General features: G+C 43.4%; 1 protein-coding gene across 1 annotated transcript; it reads left to right on the top strand.

Moving 5' to 3' along the window:
• Nucleotides 1-2,629: 2,629 nt before the first annotated feature.
• Nucleotides 2,630-18,333, top strand: stat4 (signal transducer and activator of transcription 4). Its single transcript, XM_030112850.1, is given in 25 exon segments — nucleotides 2,630-2,771; nucleotides 2,871-3,033; nucleotides 5,079-5,214; nucleotides 9,844-9,942; nucleotides 10,510-10,602; nucleotides 10,690-10,768; nucleotides 11,398-11,421; nucleotides 11,424-11,488; nucleotides 11,584-11,735; nucleotides 13,030-13,188; nucleotides 13,314-13,406; nucleotides 13,529-13,588; nucleotides 13,686-13,706; nucleotides 14,306-14,396; nucleotides 14,601-14,645; nucleotides 14,722-14,805; nucleotides 14,901-14,999; nucleotides 15,324-15,459; nucleotides 16,694-16,746; nucleotides 16,858-16,952; nucleotides 17,064-17,200; nucleotides 17,312-17,503; nucleotides 17,602-17,647; nucleotides 17,780-17,885; nucleotides 18,136-18,333. Coding segments are annotated over 24 exon segments (2,217 nt in total). The 5' UTR covers nucleotides 2,630-2,771; nucleotides 2,871-2,905; the 3' UTR covers nucleotides 18,160-18,333.
• The last annotated feature ends 1,506 nt before the right edge of the window (nucleotides 18,334-19,839 follow it).

Raw genomic sequence — 19,839 nt, forward strand, 5'->3', positions numbered from 1 at the left:
GAAAATGGGGGAGGGAGTGTGTGTGGCATGTATGTGGCATTTCAGTTCATCAGTCCGTGTACGCGTGTGTGTGGTTTGGCCCGCCTCCCCGTTGCGCTCCAACTCAGATGGTAGTTGCCGGGACGGCCTTGAATGAAGCAGTCCAAAGTGAACTTGGGTTGCAGCTGAGAGTGAGAGAGGGAAAATAGACAAAGCAATCAGTCTTGTCTTGAATCTTCAGGGAGATTTGTTTAGTATTCCAGGGGCGCCAAACACAATCAGAAGTTATCTTGTTTTGCTGTGGAAGGAGCCGTTTGACCTTCCTTTGCTCGGTTTCTCCACATTTCAGACAGAAGCTGGCTTAACCCTCTCGGCGATGGTGACATCCAACTTGCGTCTCAATCGTCCATAACCCAAAATGTCCACCTTTCGAAAGAGTTCGCACAAACGGTCAGCCTCAGCTTTTGCCCGTTGATTTGAAAAGACCGTCCTCCCTTGGACGTCTTTTGTGGTGGCGGTCTTCTTAATCCTCCAGAGGATCAAGTCGCAGCACCGGCCAATCAGCAGCAGACCGATCATCATAAATCCGAAAATGTAATCATCCACAATGACCTCGACGGACAGGGGTGCCAGGCATGTGACACCCCTCCACTTCTCCCGGGCGTCCATCACATACCCAGCATGCCGAGTCCCGTCCGGACAGACAGGATCCCCGGCTCCTGTGCTCTTTGTTGAAAAACTCGTATCAATTGCGTAGAGAGACCAGCTGATCAATTCCATGGTTGATATTTGGTTTGTTCGAAAAACCAAGTCAAGTGATTCCTCCAGTAAAACAGACGAGACAGAGAGCAGCAAGCAGAGACGATAGGGAGGGAGAAGCAAAGTAGGGAGCGATCGAAAAAGCGTCCGCCTCCTCCGAGAGCCAGCAAAGAAGTGTCCTTTGCAGTTTATCACTCTGCTTCTGTCTTTACCTGTTAGGTTTATGCTGTCTACTGCAAGCAATGCACTGGATTTAAAATGTCTTACAATTTCTGTAAAAAAAAAAAATTACAGAAAAATCACTTCAACATGTATGTATGTGCACGTGGGGAAGAAAACAACTCATTTTATTTTATTTTCTCTGTGCAGATGGACCGAGATGTCATCGTGCTCATAGATCATGCAGCTCTGAATCGCTGTCTTCAATTTCTGCATAAGATGCAGTTCTCCACCAAATAGCTCAATCCTCCGCCCCCTGAAACTGAACTGTAATCTTACGATCACTGTATACAGCTAAAGACCAAAGTTCAAGGAAGTGGAGCTCAGGTTTATGTGGCGATTTTTGGCAAAAGGAGTGGAAGTTACTTAAGCTGTTAAATCAAGTGTGCCTCACTCTGAGTTTAAAGTCAGAATTCAAGATAGTTTTTTTTCTTTTTCCAGTGGCTCTAATCCTCCTCCGTACTCCAGACCCAGGCACAGACCTCCATGTTCTTTTCCAAAGTTTTTTTGGAAATTTGGGCAGAATGTATAACTCAGACAACATGATTTCATCCAGAAACACGGGGCTGTCCCGAAACCCATTCACCACACTGTTCCCACGACAGAGCAGATGCGGTCAGATGCGTCCCAGAACACCTTGGGAAGTGGTTTGAGTGAAAACATTTTGGCGCGTGTTCACACTTGTCTTGAGGGCTTGCTACATGTGATCTGAGCCATTTTGAACAGTAGTTTGCAGCTTCTTTGCATTCGATAATCAATATTTAAATGTAACGACAATGAAGTTGCATCTAATGAAATATGCATATTTGAAAAATAAAATTGTAAATTATATCCATATATACTAAGTAAACAACACATTTTATTTAAAATTTTAACCATAGCAGATCATCACTTTTATGTTCTTTTAGGCTTGTAATTTGGGTGACATATTGATTTATATATTAAAGACAATAGTAGAAACAGTGCCTTTCAATTTATTTTAGAAGCACACACTAATTGACATAGCAAATAAAAAGATTTACAACATAATGTGAGCTAAAATGAATCAAAACTTATGTAAGATCTGACCAACGTACATAGTTTTACTAATTAAGTGGCAGTAACAACAATGAATGATTATGATATATTTACATTTAGTCATACTGCAAAATAGTTTCTGGCTTAATTACGGTAACTAATTTCTCTCTTGGAACACAGTCAGAAAAACCTTGTTGGGAAACTAGAATCTTGCTCCTGCTTTACATCACAGCCCCATTATTTGACTTTATTACTCTGATCTGTCTGTGTTTGTTTTTATCTTGTCTGATTTTGTATTTTATGTGACCTCTGCTGCACTGCATGTTCTGGTTTAGTTGCTGTCTTGGCCAGACTGCCCTTGAAAAAAGATCACTGTGTCTCAACGGGACTGACCTGGTTAAAAAAAAAAGGCTTAAAAACGTAGTAAAACTTCTTTGTGTGGTTAGACATACTTCCTGTAACTTTAGCAACACACACAAACACACGTCAAACTGTCGTTGCGTGCTGAATTACATTTTACATCCGGGAACTTGCTGCTCCATTTAGAGAAAAAAGGAGTCAGAACAAAGTCCTCGGGCGATCTGCCTGCCCATCTCTGTGATTCCTAGTTGAGCACAGCCTCTTCGAGTAAAATGCATCACTTCCTCATCAGACAGGAGTTCATAAAGCGAAAGTGTGAGTGAGGGAGGCGCACATGTTGCAGGAGGCGCACAGGAGAGGAGCGCAGGATCCGGACAGAGGAGGAGGAGGAGGAGCTTTTTAAACCTTCAGTAACTGTCTCCGTCTACGAAGTTTAGGTAGGACTAATTATAGATCACTAATAAAAAGTACGTCACACTGTTGTTGTTTGTTTATGTTGTTTGTGTTTGGGTGGTTTTCTTCCTTCCACCTCTCAGGACGCGCGTGTGTCGCGTCTTTAACGCAGCGCATCATGAGCCAGTGGAAACAGATCCAGCAGCTGGAGACCAGACACCTGGAGCACGTGGACTACCTGTACGATGATAACTTCCCCATGGACATCCGGCAGGGCCTGGCCAGCTGGATCGAGTCTCAGGACTGGTGAGTTTTAACCTGAGGCAGGATTGAGGCGGTCGATACCCCGAAACTCAGGTTTATCACAGAGAGATAACCAGGGGTATAACTGCAGTTGCATTGTCTTAAACTGCACTAATTCAAAATTCAAAGACAGGATCCTGACTGAGAAAAACAATAAATTTGTTTCCAGCACCAATGCTTTGAAACTGTTCTTGACATTAATGTCCAGCACTTTATAATCATGAATTATTAATGCATTACAATCTACTATGTATATCATAAAATATTAGTTATACTGTAGCTGCATTTAATTATGTAATGAAGACGAGCTTATTTGTGGAGAATATGCACATTTCAAGGACGTGTAAATTATTAGTGACGATGATATATTGGCAGAAAAAATTGGCCAAAGGTTTCCATGTGATTTTTAAGCTGTTTGTGTACTTGATAGAAACTAGATAACTATATTACATGGTGTATGAAAATAATACTTATAGATTAAGTACTACATTTTGAATAAATACACATATCACTATGTATAAGTATCCAGGACAAACCTAAGCTACTTCCATCCAGCAAACATTCCACACCAACCTAACGGTGCACTTTGGTTTTATTCAATATTTTATTAGTAAACAACACCAGGATCCCATCTTGGGTGTGAAGTTTGAAGTCTGAAGTTACCACTGTCTTTAAAGCCCACAGATATAATCTTTGACCCCATTTCTTGCAGTTTACTGTCTCCACTGAAAAAGCCCACAGCAGGAAATCACAAACACCGACTATAGCGCCTTCAACATAACAAGGTTTTAATTACAGCGATGAAACTTGTCACCTGATGTGTGTGTTGCCTCTAATAGATGTGTGTGTGTGTGTGTTTTCTAAACTGATAGATGTTGTACACACAGCTTGTGGCGCAGCGGCTGCTTACACAACATCACACACGTGTGCACAAGTTTTCTTGAGCTACTTTCAGCGGACGTCCTCCGTCTGACTGAATGGGAGATTTTATCAGTCACACAAATAGGAAGAAATATGGTTGTAGCCGCCTTAAAGACCCCACCTCTTCACCCTGTAAGGATCACTGTTGTTGTTGTTATTAATGATACTGAAGGAGAAGAAGGCCCAGCAGACTGTACTTCCTCAGGAAGGTGAAAGCAGCTCCCCTCCCTCTTCTCCTGCTGATTCTTTTCTACCGGTCAGCCGTGGAGCGATTTAATAACTACAGTCAGAATTTAAACATTACATAAACAAAACTGCATTTCTCTTTTGTTGTTGCATATTTTGTAAAGTTTGCTAAAACTAGGTGTTGTGGACGGGATGGTCGTCACATTCATTCATTGAGGAAAAGCTTTTCTGTCTTTATATTTTATAATATTAATGACAGTTATTTTGTTATCGGTTGTTAAAACCCTGGACACTTGTTCTATCTCTTGCTTCCTGGGAGGACAGACATTTTATTAATACTTCTAGAAATACACTAAAAATCAGCTGGTAAACCTGAAATCCAAAACTTATCTTATCCACACAAGACTTGAAAGTCTCCAAACCTTTGGGCACTGGATTACAAAATCTACTGCCTTATTCAAATATTCTAATGCACTCTTGTCTCCAAGATGTTTCTTATTACTTATGAAAAAAAAAATTCATTTCATAAATTAAGTGGGGTTGCTTTTAATCGTCATCTTCAATTGCCCATTTTTTAAAGTTGTCGCAGGTTTTTTCCTCACTCATCTCAAACATCACTGCATTGTCACTGTCACAGTTACTACAGCCACTAGAGGGAGCCATAAATCTTACCAGCAGGCTTTTTGACACAAAACCTACTGAGCTTCATGCCATGAAAAACAATAAAGAATCCAGTAATACTCTTTCAGAAACTTTGTTTTCTCATAATCTGACCAGGTCTCAGATCGCGGTCTTCTTGGACCACCATGAAGACTGGTCTGCAGGTTCCGCTATATAGTTGAATTCAGATACAAAGTCCTCAGAAGTGGGAAATGAATGCGAGATTTCCAGTCGGGTGCTGAGAGGTCAGTTGTAAGGATGTGGTGCCGTGTGGGTTTCAGGGACACGGCAGTTAACGACGAGTCGATGGCCACGGTGCTTTTCAAAAACCTGCTGTCCCAGCTGGAAAGGACGCGCTCGCAGGAGCTGAACTTCCTCCAAAGGCACAACATGAAGATCATCCAGCAGCAGCTGCAGGTACGTCACCCTCCTCTCACCCCTTAACACTGAATTTCGTTTTAGAATCCCAACTTTCTACTGTTTTCCAGCCCTAAAAACGGGTTCTGATGTAAATCTCACTTATATTTTTGCTTTATTTGTGCCGCGGTTGTGTTGAAGTGGTTATATTTTTCTGTGTTCAAATCTGTAGCTGCTGTCTGTTGGAAACCAGACACTCAATTGGTCAAAACATGTAAAGGCTGCTTGTACTTATTGTTATTTGTCATTTTACATCATTTTGGCATCTTTCACTCAATTATCCATCCTTTTCCTCTCAACCCATCAATCCATTGCTTAGAGCTTTACAATAATGCATAGTCAAGTCTAACCCGTAGTGTTTACAAAATATGACATTGTTGTCAAGGCCACATCATATTTAAAGTAGTAAGAGGTTTTTACTTTGAGAGAAAAAGTTTGAGAATGTGATTCAGATCTGAGAGTTAAATCACGTTCTGCTTGTCCCAGTATTTTTTTAGTCGCCAATTTTCATCCAAATCCAGGAACAACTTTTTGAATTATCCTGTTAACCACCAAACAAAGGTATTGACTTCTCAGTGGAGTTAAAAAAAATAATAACTACAGAGTCATGGTTAAGGCATGGTTCAACACAAGTCACGTTTTCTTACGGTAGTTTCAGGTTTTTCTGTGTTACGGACTTAGGTTTTTGTGATAATTCAAATATGTAAGCTGCTTTTTCTGAACAAAGAGTCCAGAGTAGTCAAAGAGAATGGTCTCTTTTTGACTGATGACTCATGCGTTTGTGTTTTTTAAAATTCTTTTTTTTTCTTTATTAATTTTACATGTAGTCCTTTTCTGGATTTAAACAACTCGAGATCGGGTTATGACTCGGTTAGGGTCATGACCTGGGTGGAAAATTACCTTCTACTCATGTATAACATACAGGACACCAGTCCCCGAGGCTCAAACCTGGAGAAGACAGTCTTTTATTCAATGTTTTTGCGGTGCAAGACAGATCGTAGTCTGAAATGAAGAATGTGTGAGAGTTAAACACTTGAGAAAGTTATAAAGCTTATCCTGAATGAGGAAGTGCAAAGTAAAAAGAGTACAGTCAAATATGAAAATGTGATTAATGTGTTTTCCTTGAAGACATATTTTCCAGTCATGGAGTAATCTTTCTTTGGTGCAGTGGTTGGAGTCTCGTCTTGCCTTTCTGTGGGTTCGAGTCACTTCAATGTTTCTGACCTGGAAAAGGTCAGAAACCCAAAGGAAACCCACTCATGCACAAGGAGGACCTACAAATACCATGACAACCTTTACACACAGCTAAATGGCCTTTTAACAACGGGTTTTAATGTCACCATGTCAGCGTGTGAAATGTTACCCAGTGCTGCGTTTTGCACGAACACAATCATAGTCTGTGCTGTCAACATCGGCAGCGGTTCTTTGAAAAGCACAGTAAGGAGAAGTAGCATCTACATGTACTGGAAGTTAAAGGGAAGTAAAATATATGCGCTTCACTCTCAAGTTGAGCCGCGCTTTCGAAGTGTCGCTCGTTTCTGTTTTTTGCGTCGTCGGGGTTGCTAGGGAGCTGTTGCTTCTATACTCTTCAGTTTCACGTGCTGAATGAAGCCGGCGTCCACTGATATTATTGCCAGTGGCTTGTTATCGTGTTTTCTTGAAGTGCCGCTGTGTGCAGGGGGGGGTATTGAGGAGCGGATGTTTGGTTGAGGTGAGAGCGTGCGCGCACACCGCCAGCACATTTGATTCTGGAAAAAAGCCGATACCTTTGCAGAACAGGCCCGTGGGGCTCGGACCGCCGCTTCCTGTGTGTCTGAATATGTTTGTGTGTGTGTGTGTGTGTGTGTGTGTGTGTGTGTGTGTGTGTGTGTGTGTGTGTGTGTGTGTTCTGCATCGACACTTCTGAGAGGAAGTTTCAGTCCTATGCGGTAGTGGAGTGTTTTTGCGGCTTGTTTTTGTTGTTCTACGTGAGTTTAGTTTGTGTCAGACAAGTGAAAACGGTACGGTATCCATGTTCAAATGTTTCTCCCTTTGCCTGTGTGGGAAATCTTTAAGAGAAATACACAAATATCAGTTCAGCGACAAAGAAGTCATGTTTACTACATGAATCCTATGAGACATTTTGTGCTGAATAATGCAGGTTTACTGAAAAGAGTGCCTGTGATCAGTAAGTGAAGCATGGTTGTGGTGATATTGCAGCGTCCATGATGAGAGTCATGAAAGCGAGTGTGTAGGTGTGTCTTTGCACATCCTCAGTCATCATCCTGGCAATGGAGGTGGTGAAACTTTAGTCACAGTTGAAGGTGACACAAAACTTTCCACTTTCCCTCAGCAAAAAAAAAAAAGAAAAAAAAAATTTTTTTGTACTTTCTTTAAGTCGCTCGCCGCTCACCTCAGTCTTCATGTAAATCCCTGCCGGGAGGTCAGACCCGCACAGGATGAGAGGAGGCAGACCTGCGGTTGACGGAAAGTTTTCAGCTGCTGCCGCTGCTGCTGCTGCTTCTTTTTGTCTTTTTACTTGTTGGATTTTTGAGGGGGATCCTTTAAGTTCAGGGGTCACATACAGCCTGACTGGGTCTGGAGCAGACCAAGAAAATAGCAAGAACAACTCCAACTCCCAGTGTTTCCCTTTGTTTTAGTGCAAATACAAGTCTGTAAAGGTAGAAAATAATACAATAAGTGCAGTTTCAGCATTATGACTACTTTAATAATACACCCTGGTGCAGAATAGAGTAAAATCTGCAGCATTTTGCAGATGTATTTTCTGTTACGAAACAATTCCAGTCAGAATTTTCATTAGTTTTTCCACTTTGGAAAGAGAACCTGGTCCGGATCGGACTCTGCGGTGGATCAGTTTCAGGCTTCAGGCTACATGTTTAAGGAAGCTTTATCTCAATTAAAAAAAAAGAAAGAAAGAAAGGAAAGAAAACACCTGCTGTAAACAGGAACGTTATAACGCTGTTCATAACAACAACTCCGAGACAAACTGTAAAAACTAGCAGAGACCTACCGCCCTGATTCTTGTCAGGGGATTGTCCTCCACGGCTTCTGTAGTTGGTTCATTTAATGATCAACAAGATGGCATGAGCATCAGAAGAAATACAGTAAGAATCAAACTGGTGACTGAATGGAACAGATAAGAGAACAAGGACGAAGTCTTTCTGTTGACTGTAAGGCCTGACAGCCACTCAGCTGCAAGTCCATCAGATAACAGATTATGGAGTAGATTAGAGTTGTAATCAGATTAACGCAGAAGATAACAGTAGTTCCTCTGCACAAAAGGCATAAAAAGGTGAAAAACTGCTTCTCCGTCATGATGACCAGATGACTTCAAGGTAGAAGTAATAGACTGATAAGTTCTGGATATTTAGTCAGAACTGATTTCAGTGTAAAACGATGGAGCAGTAACAGACGTAAGAGGTGATTTCTTTCTGACCCTGACCCTCGTCTGTGCTCAACAGACAGAAATAGGAAGCTCTGAAGTAACTAAACGGGGCAGACAGGAGAGGAAAAATCCATTAAACATGGCTGAAAGAGAACCAGATAACATCAATGATACAGAACATTTTTTTCTTGGATTCAATGACGTTTGTGGCTCTGGTTTGGCGAGTACTTGTTCTCAGCATCACTGACTTCAACCTGAATAAACTAGACAGTGACAGAAAGAGGAAATCATGGAGAAAATGTTCATTCATTGACTCTAACCACTAGAGACCACAAGAGATATTTATAAACGCTTTTCAGAAGGGATACCTTTTGCCTTCGTTTCATTTCTCTTTTTACGTAATTTGATGATTGAGGCCAGTATTTGTGGTTGATGCTTATAGTTTTAGACCCTCCCTTCAGAACGTTCATCTCTGTTTCATTGATAAAGATGCAAAAGAAAGACGGAATAAATAAATTTAAAAAAATCTGCAATAAATCAACGGGGTGCAATTTTATCCAAACTGGTCTTGTACAAAGTGAAAAGTGTTAAAGAATGAGTCGATATGTTCAACGGTGTGATGTTGATTGATAAACTATGGTCTTGATCGAAATGAATTATGCTTCTTCAGTAGGCTGAAAGTGAATTAGAACAAGCTATATGGATGTCTTTATTGTTGTAGCAGTTGTAAATCAGCTTTGAAGGTGCAATCGTTAAGTGCTATAAAACGTACTAATATTTTAAAAGACCAGCATAAAGACGCATAATTTGGGATATAAATATTACGACACACCCTTCGTAACCGCTCGGTGCCAGCTGTCACGCTGCTGCCTTCTTCCTGCACACAGGTGATTGTTTTGATTGCACAGACAGGTGAGGAGCACACCCGTGAAGTGCTTCGGTCTGTGGGCCACGCTGGTGACTCCTCCTGTATCTGTGAGGACCTGCAGCGGCATTTCTGGAGAACGGTGTCTTCCAGTCGAGTCTAACCTCATTCCTTTGTGAGGTTTGAATAAAGGATTTCCAGAAAACAGCTGCTGGTGGTGCCAGGTCTCCGTCAGTGATCCCGATCGGGTGTCTGTGCCAGTAAAGACCAACCGACACCGTTAGAAGCCTTCAGGGTCTACGTTCAAAGACCAATGAGAATCAGCATTTTCTCATCAAATGCTTCACATTTGTGGTTTTTCTGTGACCCCCCCCCTCAGCTGAAATATTCGACCAACCCGGCCGTCATGGCCAGAGTGATCTCCACCTGCCTGAGGGAGGAGCGGCGTATCCTCTCCAGCGCCTGCATGGAGGAACAGGTTTGTGTGTTTGTCGAATTCTCCGGGGAAGGTCCCTCCTCTTCCCCGATCGCAGCCGCTTCTGGTAAATCACCCGCTCTGCCAGGAATGCAGCACACCTCCCGCCCGGCCAACTGCCTCTTCATCGCTCCCAGGAAACTGTCTGGCTGACAGCACGCTTTTCAGCCTGTACAGTATGATACTCAGCCAGCGAGGCACAAAGTTTGGCCCGTGGCCCAGAGCTGGGCCCTAAGAACACTGAAAGAGGGCCGTGAGAGACACAAATAGAAAAACTTAAATGCAACTCTCTCACACACCATAAACATCTTGCATATCAGCTGGTGAAAATTCACACACACCACACATACACACATACATTATGAACCCCCCCCCCCCCACACACACACACACACACACACACACGCACACATGCAAGATACCCTCCAGCCATTTGATTGTGTGATAGCAGGATTCTATGTGAGAGTTTATACATGTGTATGTGTGAGTATATTCAAATAAGAATATAAAACCAAAATATCAGAATTCCTTTCAGGTTAAAGTCTAAACACTAAAGTGTTTCTTTCCCAGGGTCCTCTGGAGAAAGCGCTTCAGGATTCTGAGGCCTTCGAGAGGCAGAAAAACATGGACAACCGGGTGGGGATCATCAGAGGCAGTGTGCAGGTACCTGAAACACACAGTTTAACATCAAACAGACACGATCCCGCGTTTCAAACTGTTACTGTAGTAAAAGTGTGTGTCTGTTCCTAGTTGATGGACCAGGCTGTGAAATACATCGAGGACATGCAAGACGACTTTGATTTCCGCTACAAGACGCTGCAGTCTCGAGGTGAGACTGGTTGAAACAGTCTGTTGTGTTCTTTTAGGGCAAATTTTACACTTACTTTGCAGGCAGGGTTATAAAATGCAGGTTACTGTGAATTATTCTCCATCTACTGAGCATTTGCAGAAAAATTATTCACTACATGCTGCAGCAGCATTTCAGAAAAGTTGCATTTTCCTCTGTTTCCATGGAGACAGAATTGGGGCGTTTTCAAAAAGGCCCACCTTGTGATTCTTTTTCAAAAACTTGTGTTTTCAGTGGCTCTGAACATTTCATTTAAAATAGCAAAGACATACCCAAACACAGGGAAAGTTATTCGTTTTCACTTGAAAGCATAGCCTCAGTGCCAGATCACACTTAACCAATGGCATTAGAGAAGGTTGTGAAGTTACCTAATTGTTACTCAAACAAAAACATATGAGTCTTGGGTTGTTCCAAGTATTTTTAACCTTTTATTACCTTCGATTAGCTCGTGTAATTACCCCAGGCTGGTAAAGTCATTTATTCTTTCATTCTTTCATGTTGCTCTCAGGTGTAAAGAGGAGTTTGGTGAAGTAGTAACTATTGAGATTAAAAGGTTAAGCTAACATGAAAGACAGTGGTTTATTTGTGTGTGGTGTTGTGTGTGTGTTCAGATGCAGTAGACAGAAACTTGACCGATGAAAAAAAGAAGTGACCAAGCTGCAGGAAATGCTCAACGGCCTCGACTTTAAAGGAAGGTGAGGCGTGTGAAGTCTTTCAGGGGACAATATGAGACCTTCGTACACTCTTCACGTCCAATAAAATACGTCGTACAGTACTAATTTTCATGTCCGTGGCAGGAGATCCTGCTAAAGATGGATGTGGTGATCAAAGAGATCGAAGAGCTGATGACCTCCCAGCTCAACCCCGAGCTGCTGGACTGGAAGCGCAGGCAGCAGGTCGCCGCCATCGGAGGTCCCATGCTGACCGGCCTGGAGCAGCTGCAGAACTGGTAACCAGGAACCCGCTTCCCACAGTATCAGTACAACCAAGCCACCATGACTTAATGACATCTGACCAACATCACTGCAAAAGCAGGGTAGTAACCCTGCAGACCTGATGATGATGATGACCTTTCTGTGTAAAATCAGTGACGTTGTTTTCCGTTATTATTAGTCATATCTGATCCAGTTTTCATTTCACATCCTGTGCAGACTGAACTGTGTGGGTGACTGATTCCATTAAAAAACAACAACTCAGTTCAGGGTCAGAGTTTCTCAAACGTCCTGATCTGAATCTCCAGTCAGGAGGATTAGGTGAAATAGCTGCGTTCTTTAGTCGGATGTTTTACAAGTTTAGTCTTAACTCAGTAGTTCCCAGGAGCTTTGTTGATTGTGTTTTGCTTAAAGGTGCTGTAGGCAGGATTCGGCATTCTCCGCCATCTTGCTTAGTTACCTAAGCAAGATGACGATTTGACCCATTTTAAGATGGCGATTTGAAACCCGATGAACGCCCCTCGGCCAATCACGTTAGAGCCTCATGGGCTCTTCTGTTGGTCAAGATACCTGGAGCTGTCGAGATTCCTTTTCAGCTCAGAACAGAGACAGATGGAAGCGCTGCACCCTCGCAGTGTGCAATTATACTACACTCCTAAAGGATTATCATGGATACTCTAACATTTAATCCAAAGAAAACACAGAAAAATTAGCACTGACTAGCAAAATCCTGCCTACAGCACCTTTAAGTTTGAGCTTCTTCTCCCGTGTGACTGCGGCCCATCTTGCTGCTGGAGCGGCTCACTGCACCGTCTGGTGGCACGAGTGGAAGTACAGAACCGTATGAGATGGGTTAGCCTGCTCACTTTAGTGATGCTCCGTAAACAGCTCCTGCTTATTTGGGGATATTTTTAAATGCTTTCTACTGTGAACATTGTATCTTGTCAGTGTGTCTGATTCCCTCCAGTACAGGTGGGTGTTTCACAATATTTGCATTTTTTTTTCTTCAACTACACTCAGCAGACCGACTGTTTTGTAATGTTTTTGTTTCACGGTTTCGAGTGACTCATGTCGGTATCCTCAATGATTTTTCTTTGATTTTCATCCATCCGCACGGAACATGTTTCCCATGGTTCTTTCGATGATCCTGAGTTAACCTGAGACATGATTTGTACTTTGGGAGGAAAGAAGTAAAAAAATCCATGCCAACATGGAGTCCTCACTATGTGTTTTTTTTTATTTCTTTTGCAGCATTTGAATATTTATTTTATTTTTTGATCGTTAGTCTGATTTTTCCTCCTCCTCCTCCAGGTTCACCCTCACCGCTCAGAGTCTCTTCCAGATCAAGCGTCAGCTGGACAAACTGGGTGAGCTGGTGGTGAAGGTCACCTATGAGAGTGACCCCATACCGCTGCAGAAGCCTCAGATGGAAGAACGAGTTAAATATCTCATCTACCACCTCATCAAGAGGTACACACACACAAACACACTCAAACACACACACAGAGGACACTCGGAGCCGGTAGCAGTCTGATTGCTCTCTGAGGCAGGTGAGTAAAGCGCGGTGAATGATGGGAGATGTGGTGTTTTCTCAGCTCCTTTGTGGTGGAGAAGCAGCCGTGCATGCCCACACACCCGCAGAAACCCCTCATCATCAAGACAGGAGTGCAGTTCACCACCAAAGCCAGGTAATCACCATGAGGAGCGTCTTCAGGTCCTCTTTCTGCTGCACGCAGTCTTCATATTGGATGTTTTGGTGCGGTCAGGAGCTTCAATTCAGCATTTGTTTCCACTTTCTGACTCCTGGCAGACTCCTGGTCAAACTTCCAGAGGTGGACTATCAGCTGAAAGTCAAAGCAACATTTGACAAGTATAATCTTCTCTTCTTTGAAATGAAACAATCTGATTTTTCATTGTTCTCAGTCACTGTTTTAACAGTGTTTGTGTTTGCATGTGTGTGTGTGTAGAGACCTCCCTCCAGGCAGAATGTGAGTATGGACACACCTCAACACAGCATGTGCTGCCGCCCTGTAATGTGAACGTGCAGAACTTTACACTGAGTTACAGACGTTATTGTTTCCCTGCTGCAGTGTGAAGAACTTCAAACAATTACAAAGCAACATCCAAGTGTTCATGATTTCATTTCTCTTCCTTGCTACAGAACTTTACAGCTGGACTTTGTAATAAATGCTGTTTGTTTTCACATAGATTTTAAGTTGATATTAAGAATTTTTTTTTTTTTTAAGAAATTGTTTCTATTTGGTACATTTTAACTTCGGCCAGCCCATTATGTTCAGATGAAGTAGCTGTAGTGTCACACTGGGTTGTTTTCAGCTGTGGTTTCTCTCAGAAAGCAGCTTTAGTGCAGAGGTCTCAAACGCAGTTTAGTTCAGTTCCACAAACAGCCCAATTTCACCTTGACCGGTAAAAATAGTAAAATAGTGCCACAATGAAAGTCACTTGGCTGATCAGTGATAAAAAGAATTATTGTTGGTTTGGATCGTTACCACATCCAGTTTGTGCTCACTCCACACAGATGTAGAATGTAGAATTTCCGGGTGGTTTCACCTCTTTTTCTCCTCAGAAGTCGTCAGTTTTTCATCCTGACCAACAACACTAAAGTTATGGACATCGAGGACTACTCCAACGGCTGTCTCTCCGTGGAGTTCAGACACCTGGTGAGACCACAGCTCGGTCTGCGCCAATCCTCCCACTGATCACCAATCGCTAATCGTTAGAATGATGTCGTGTTTGTCTTCAGTAAACAATGAAAAGGCTGTAGGAAAGGGAAAGTTTGCATTGTGAATTATTTGTCTTTGCTTATTTCATTACTTCAGAATGTTAAATATCAAGCCAACTGACTCACAGTTTTTAACTCACAGCAGCTAAAAGAGAAGAAATACATCAATGGAACCAAAGGGAATGAGGTGAGTCATGAAAATTGAGGAGAAAGTAAAGTGAGTGTGTTTAGCTCATTAATGGGTTGTTGTGTTTTCTCCTCAGAGCCTGCTGTCGGTGACGGAGGAGCTCCACTCTCTCAGTTTTGAGGCCTGCTTCACGGTGCAGGGCCTCACCATCGACCTGGAGGTCAGCAGAGCGGCATGCTAAAAGTCACCTTCCAGTCCGTCCTCTGCTTTCAGCTCACTGCGTGTGTGTGTGTGCGTGCGTGTATTTTCTTCCAGACGTGTTCGCTGCCGCTGGTGGTGATTTCCAACGTGTGCCAGCTGCCGGGAGGCTGGGCCTCCATCATGTGGTACAACCTCCTGACTGATGAGCCGCGGGTGAGCAGATGGGAAAATCACTGCGTTAATGCTAACACCAACCTGCTTCTCTATAGCAGCATTTGAATAATAATAATGATAATGTCTATTATTACTAACTATGCTTACACACACACATAGTTTACATATGCATACAAACACACATATAACACATATATCTAATTCAGCATGTCTGAAAAGGGGCAGGAAGAAGTAAAAGTTATGTCATTATTGTCTTTATAATTAAAAAAATAAATAAATAAATAAGAAGAGCTGAATTCTTGAAGAGGGCTCTGATTCCACCTGGTCATGTTCCGGATCCCGTCTCGTCCCTTCGGTCCACAGAACCTGGCCTTCTTCGGGAACCCGCCTCGGGCCAACTGGTCGCAGCTCTCCGAGGTCCTCAGCTGGCAGTTCTCCACCTTCGCTGGACGCGGACTGAACAAGGATCAGCTGAGCATGCTGGGAGAGAAGCTCCTCGGTACGATCCACCCACTCCGCCGCACGGCGGCTGTGAGGAGAAATACAAGACCGAATATCAAACTCTCTTCATTCGTGCAAGGGGACAATATTGTTTATACACACAAGTAATGACACCTCTTCATTTAAAAATGTTCACATTTTATATAATGAGCTTCTTTACTTTGGCATGTTTTCTCTTATTTTATTTAAAATTAAATTAGTTTACTGAGCTAGTTACAGTGCTTTTAAGTTTTTTTTTTTTAAATGAGCATGAAGTTCTATTTAAAGGTGCATTAAGGAGTTTGCACGTGTTATGCGAAACAGCACCCCCTGCAGGCCTTGGGCATAATGCAGCATAGTGAAACACTCGTGCCTGTGGCTTGCGTGCACGGAAGAGGGGAACTCCTTCCTCGCTCTTTTAGTAGCGCTTGAGTAAAATGTAAGTTTCTTTTACCTGGTGGAGTCTGTGCTGGAGCTGTGGCAGTGCTAGGAGCCAGTCTTTTCTTACTTTCTGGAAGATCCTGCTCAGTTGTTGCTCACTAAGCATCTGGCGGAGTAATGGCGGACAAAATGAAACTTAACCAGCCGGAGCACGCATTACGTCATTCCTTTCAAATTCTTCTCAAAAAAATGCTGGTGCCGGACCGGCACTGCAACTTTCAAGTGACAATTTAGCGCTGTTAGCGGTACTTGTAATGAATATGTCAGGGCACATTGTACACATCATTAAAAATGTGTAACATATTTATGGTGGAAAATAAGTATTTTTAAGGTTGTAAAACTCCTAAATGCACCTTAATGTTTTAAATCTTTACTACACAACTAACTTCAATGCAATTTTCTTTGTTTTTTTAATCTTCAGTATAACGGAAGAAAAATAATTGTGAAATATTGATAATCCTAATCAGTACTGTATACAATTATAAATATGCCATTTGTTACTTTGGGCTATTTTACTTAAAATTTGTGCTTTAAATGGTCTTTCTGGTCTCTCTTATTTTTTCATTGACATACTTTTATTTAACCTACTTAGTATGTCATTTCAGGAGTGTGGCTACATGGATGTTTCAACACAATTTAACCACACTAAAGTCTTTTTCCTTTATTCCTGTTTCTAATCTTCACTGCTGAGGCATTTCAGTATGTGTTAGCTTTCAGAAACAGTGCTCTATAATTCATATTTGTTTAATTTTCACAATCTTTTGGATATAGAATACTGAGCCGCTCACTTCTTCTCCTTCATGTTTCTGTAGGACAACATGGTTCCTGTGGTGATTATCAAGTGTCCTGGTCCAAGTTTTCAAAGGTGAAATGCTGCCTTCATGAATTCTGACACACCATCTCAGAGCTGCACTGCGGGTCAGGTCCTGATCAAGTGCTCATTTTGTTTCCTCCCATGTGCCTTAAAACCGTCCAGGAGAACATTCCCGGGAAGCCGTTCAGTTTCTGGTTGTGGCTGGACTTCATCCTGGAGCTCATCAAGAAGCACCTGATGCCCGTGTGGAATGAGAAGTAAGCACCAACCTCACCCGCACCGCCCTCAAATCATAACTTTCAACCAGAAATCAGAGCTACAGGCTGAAATATGAAAACGATGGGGGTCGTTGTTCCTCCGCCGTGCAGCTACATCATGGGCTTTGTGAGTAAAGAGACGGAGCGAGCCCTGCTGAAGGACCGGGAGCCCGGCACCTTCCTGCTGCGCTTCAGCGAGAGCCACCTGGGAGGAATCACCTTCACCTGGGTGGAGCGCGGCATGGACGGTGAGCGCTCCGTTAACCCTTGAGACAATCACGTCATAGACTGAAAGGCACACGTTTGTCCGGTGAGCGGTTCACTCTGCGTGACTCACTGGGACTTTTTTTTCACAACAGGTGAGGTGAAGTTCAACTCCGTGGAGCCGTACACTAAGAACCGGCTCACCGCGCTCCCGTTCGCCGACATCATCCGAGACTACAAGGTGATCTCGGACGGGGTCGTGCCCGAAAACCCGCTCAAGTTCCTCTACCCGGACATCCCCAAGGACGAGGCCTTCGGCCGCCTCTACAACAGTCAGCCCAGCAAAGGCAAGGCAGAGCAGCTCCACTTCCATCTCACGTCCGGGTCTGGACGTCTTACCGTTGGACGCTGTGCTCATTCCCGTTATGTGTTTCGCTGTTTCCAGCTTATCCCTACATACCGTCGACTCTGATCCCCATCTCTGAGCTGCCGTGAGTTCTGCACAAAACTTCTGTCCATCTTACTCCAGACCGGCTCAGTTTGCTTTAATAGAACTCCGTTTGTACTTGATTTCTATATCTAGAGCCGAGTAGTGAAGCACTGACTTGTCTTTTCTGATCCAGCTCCAACGTGCACACGTCGCCACCCCCCTGCCAGTCCCCGGAGCCCCCGATGACCCCCGGGGAGTTCGACATGCTCAATGAGCACCTTTGCTTCGACATGGACAGTGTAAGTTTGATCAAGCTCGTCAAATTCAAATAGTTTTTTAAATAATAATATGGAAGAAAAAACACCCTGGAAAACACATGTAGATATGAAGCATGAATTCCAACTATGAAAAAAGTAAAAAAAGTAATTACAAATGATCATATAGGATTACATATTGTAAATTCTAGTCAAGGGTGAGTAGAGGGTTGTTCCCAGGAGGTGGGCTCTCTGCCAGACTGTCACTGATGTCGTCGACCTTTCCTCTTCACAGATGACCCCGCCGTATTCAGAGTAAACCCCGGAGCTTCAGCTCAGCTGTGATCACAGACTCATGTTTTTTGTCTTAATTTTCACTGGAACAATATATTCATCCCTGTTTTTGATAGAAATATCGAAGTCACTTTTTTATTGTTTTGAATTGAACTGAATGTATCTCCGCTGTATATAAACCAATAAAACTTTTTCTGGATTAAAGTTTTATGGTGATTTGTATTGGCTGCTGTTTGAATAAGGAAGAGGGGCTTTTAATTTGAAGGAGTGTTTCGATGTCAGTGATGTTTACTTAATGCTCAGATTGCAGCTTCTTAACGGAGAATCACGTGATTCCCGGAGAGTCTGGTGGGCGTGGAGCTCATGAACTCACCAGGAAGTAACGAGGAAGGTTTGTTTATAACAGTGTTTACATGCCTGTGAAATACAGTTAAAGGAGCTGTGTGTTAACGACCAAAATAGGTCGTCATCTGGGTTGCTGTGCCTTCCCTGGTGCTCCTCCCTCTTCTCCCCTCCCCTGATACATCATCTCTCGGCTGGGGTTGGGCTGGGATCGGTTGCCCCCGCAGGGCTGCTGCCCGGTCCCACATCTTCGGTCCCCCATGGGCGGCAGTGTGGGGGGTGAGGAGGGGCTGGGGGGTTGACTTTATTGGGGCTGTGGGGTGGTTGGGTGGGGAATGGCCTGCTGGTGGTGGTGGTGTGGTGGTGGTGTGTGTGTGTGTGTGTGTGTGTGTGTGTGGGGGGGGGGGGGGGGGGGGGGTTTATGGTGGGGTGGCGCGGTGGGGGGGCGGTGGGGGTCGGGGGCGGGGGTGTGGGGGCTGGAATTTGAAAAAAAAAAAAAGAATAAGGAAGATGATACATGATTGTGATGGACTGCCACCTATTGGCCATGTGGAGTCACTGCAGTCAGAAGTCAGGGGCTTTTAATTTGAAGGAGTGTTTCGATGTCAGTGATGTTTACTTAAAGGTATAATACAACATTTTCTCGAAAAGACGAAGCCCCACGTCTGTTACTCACTTCTTGAACAACGCGCATGCGCCAGACCATCCGCCCGGCTCTCCTGCTTCTCCCAGAAAACGCGGAAGTGTACGAGCGCAATCTCCTCTTCTCCGGCGTGCACGGCTCTGTACAGTTTCTGCGATCCGCCTCGCTCATAAAGCTTTTTTTTTTCCGAAACAGCTACAGTTTCATTATGTCAGACTCGCCATCGGTAAGTACGAGCTCAGAAGCTCACCGGCTACATAAACACTCTGAATGCACATGCGCAAAAGGGAGAAGCTGATTGGGCGCAAGCACGTAGAACCGCCTTACGAAAGCAGCTCGTCAGAATGATTGACAAACAGACCCACCAATTATTTAGGTGATCCACCCGGAAATCAAAATGTTGTATTACACCTTTAATGCTTCTTGCAGCTTCTTAACAGAGAATCACGTGATTCCCGGAGAGTCTGGTGGGCGTGGAGCTCATGAACTCACCAGGAAGTAACGAGGAAGGTGTGTTTATAACAGAGTTTACATGCCTGTGAAATATAATTTAAGGACCTGTTTATTGAATCGAGTCAGTTCTTCAGGTTTATACCTGTAGTTGTCAAACAAGAAATGAATTCAAATCTGTTGAAGTCACACACAAATCAGTTTTTGAGATTGAGTACATCAGCAAAGAAAGGCAAATTTATACACAGCACCATCCAGATGCAAGCAACT

Source organism: Salarias fasciatus, chromosome 16 (assembly GCF_902148845.1).
Source record: "Salarias fasciatus chromosome 16, fSalaFa1.1, whole genome shotgun sequence".
Lineage (NCBI taxonomy): Eukaryota > Metazoa > Chordata > Actinopteri > Blenniiformes > Blenniidae > Salarias > Salarias fasciatus.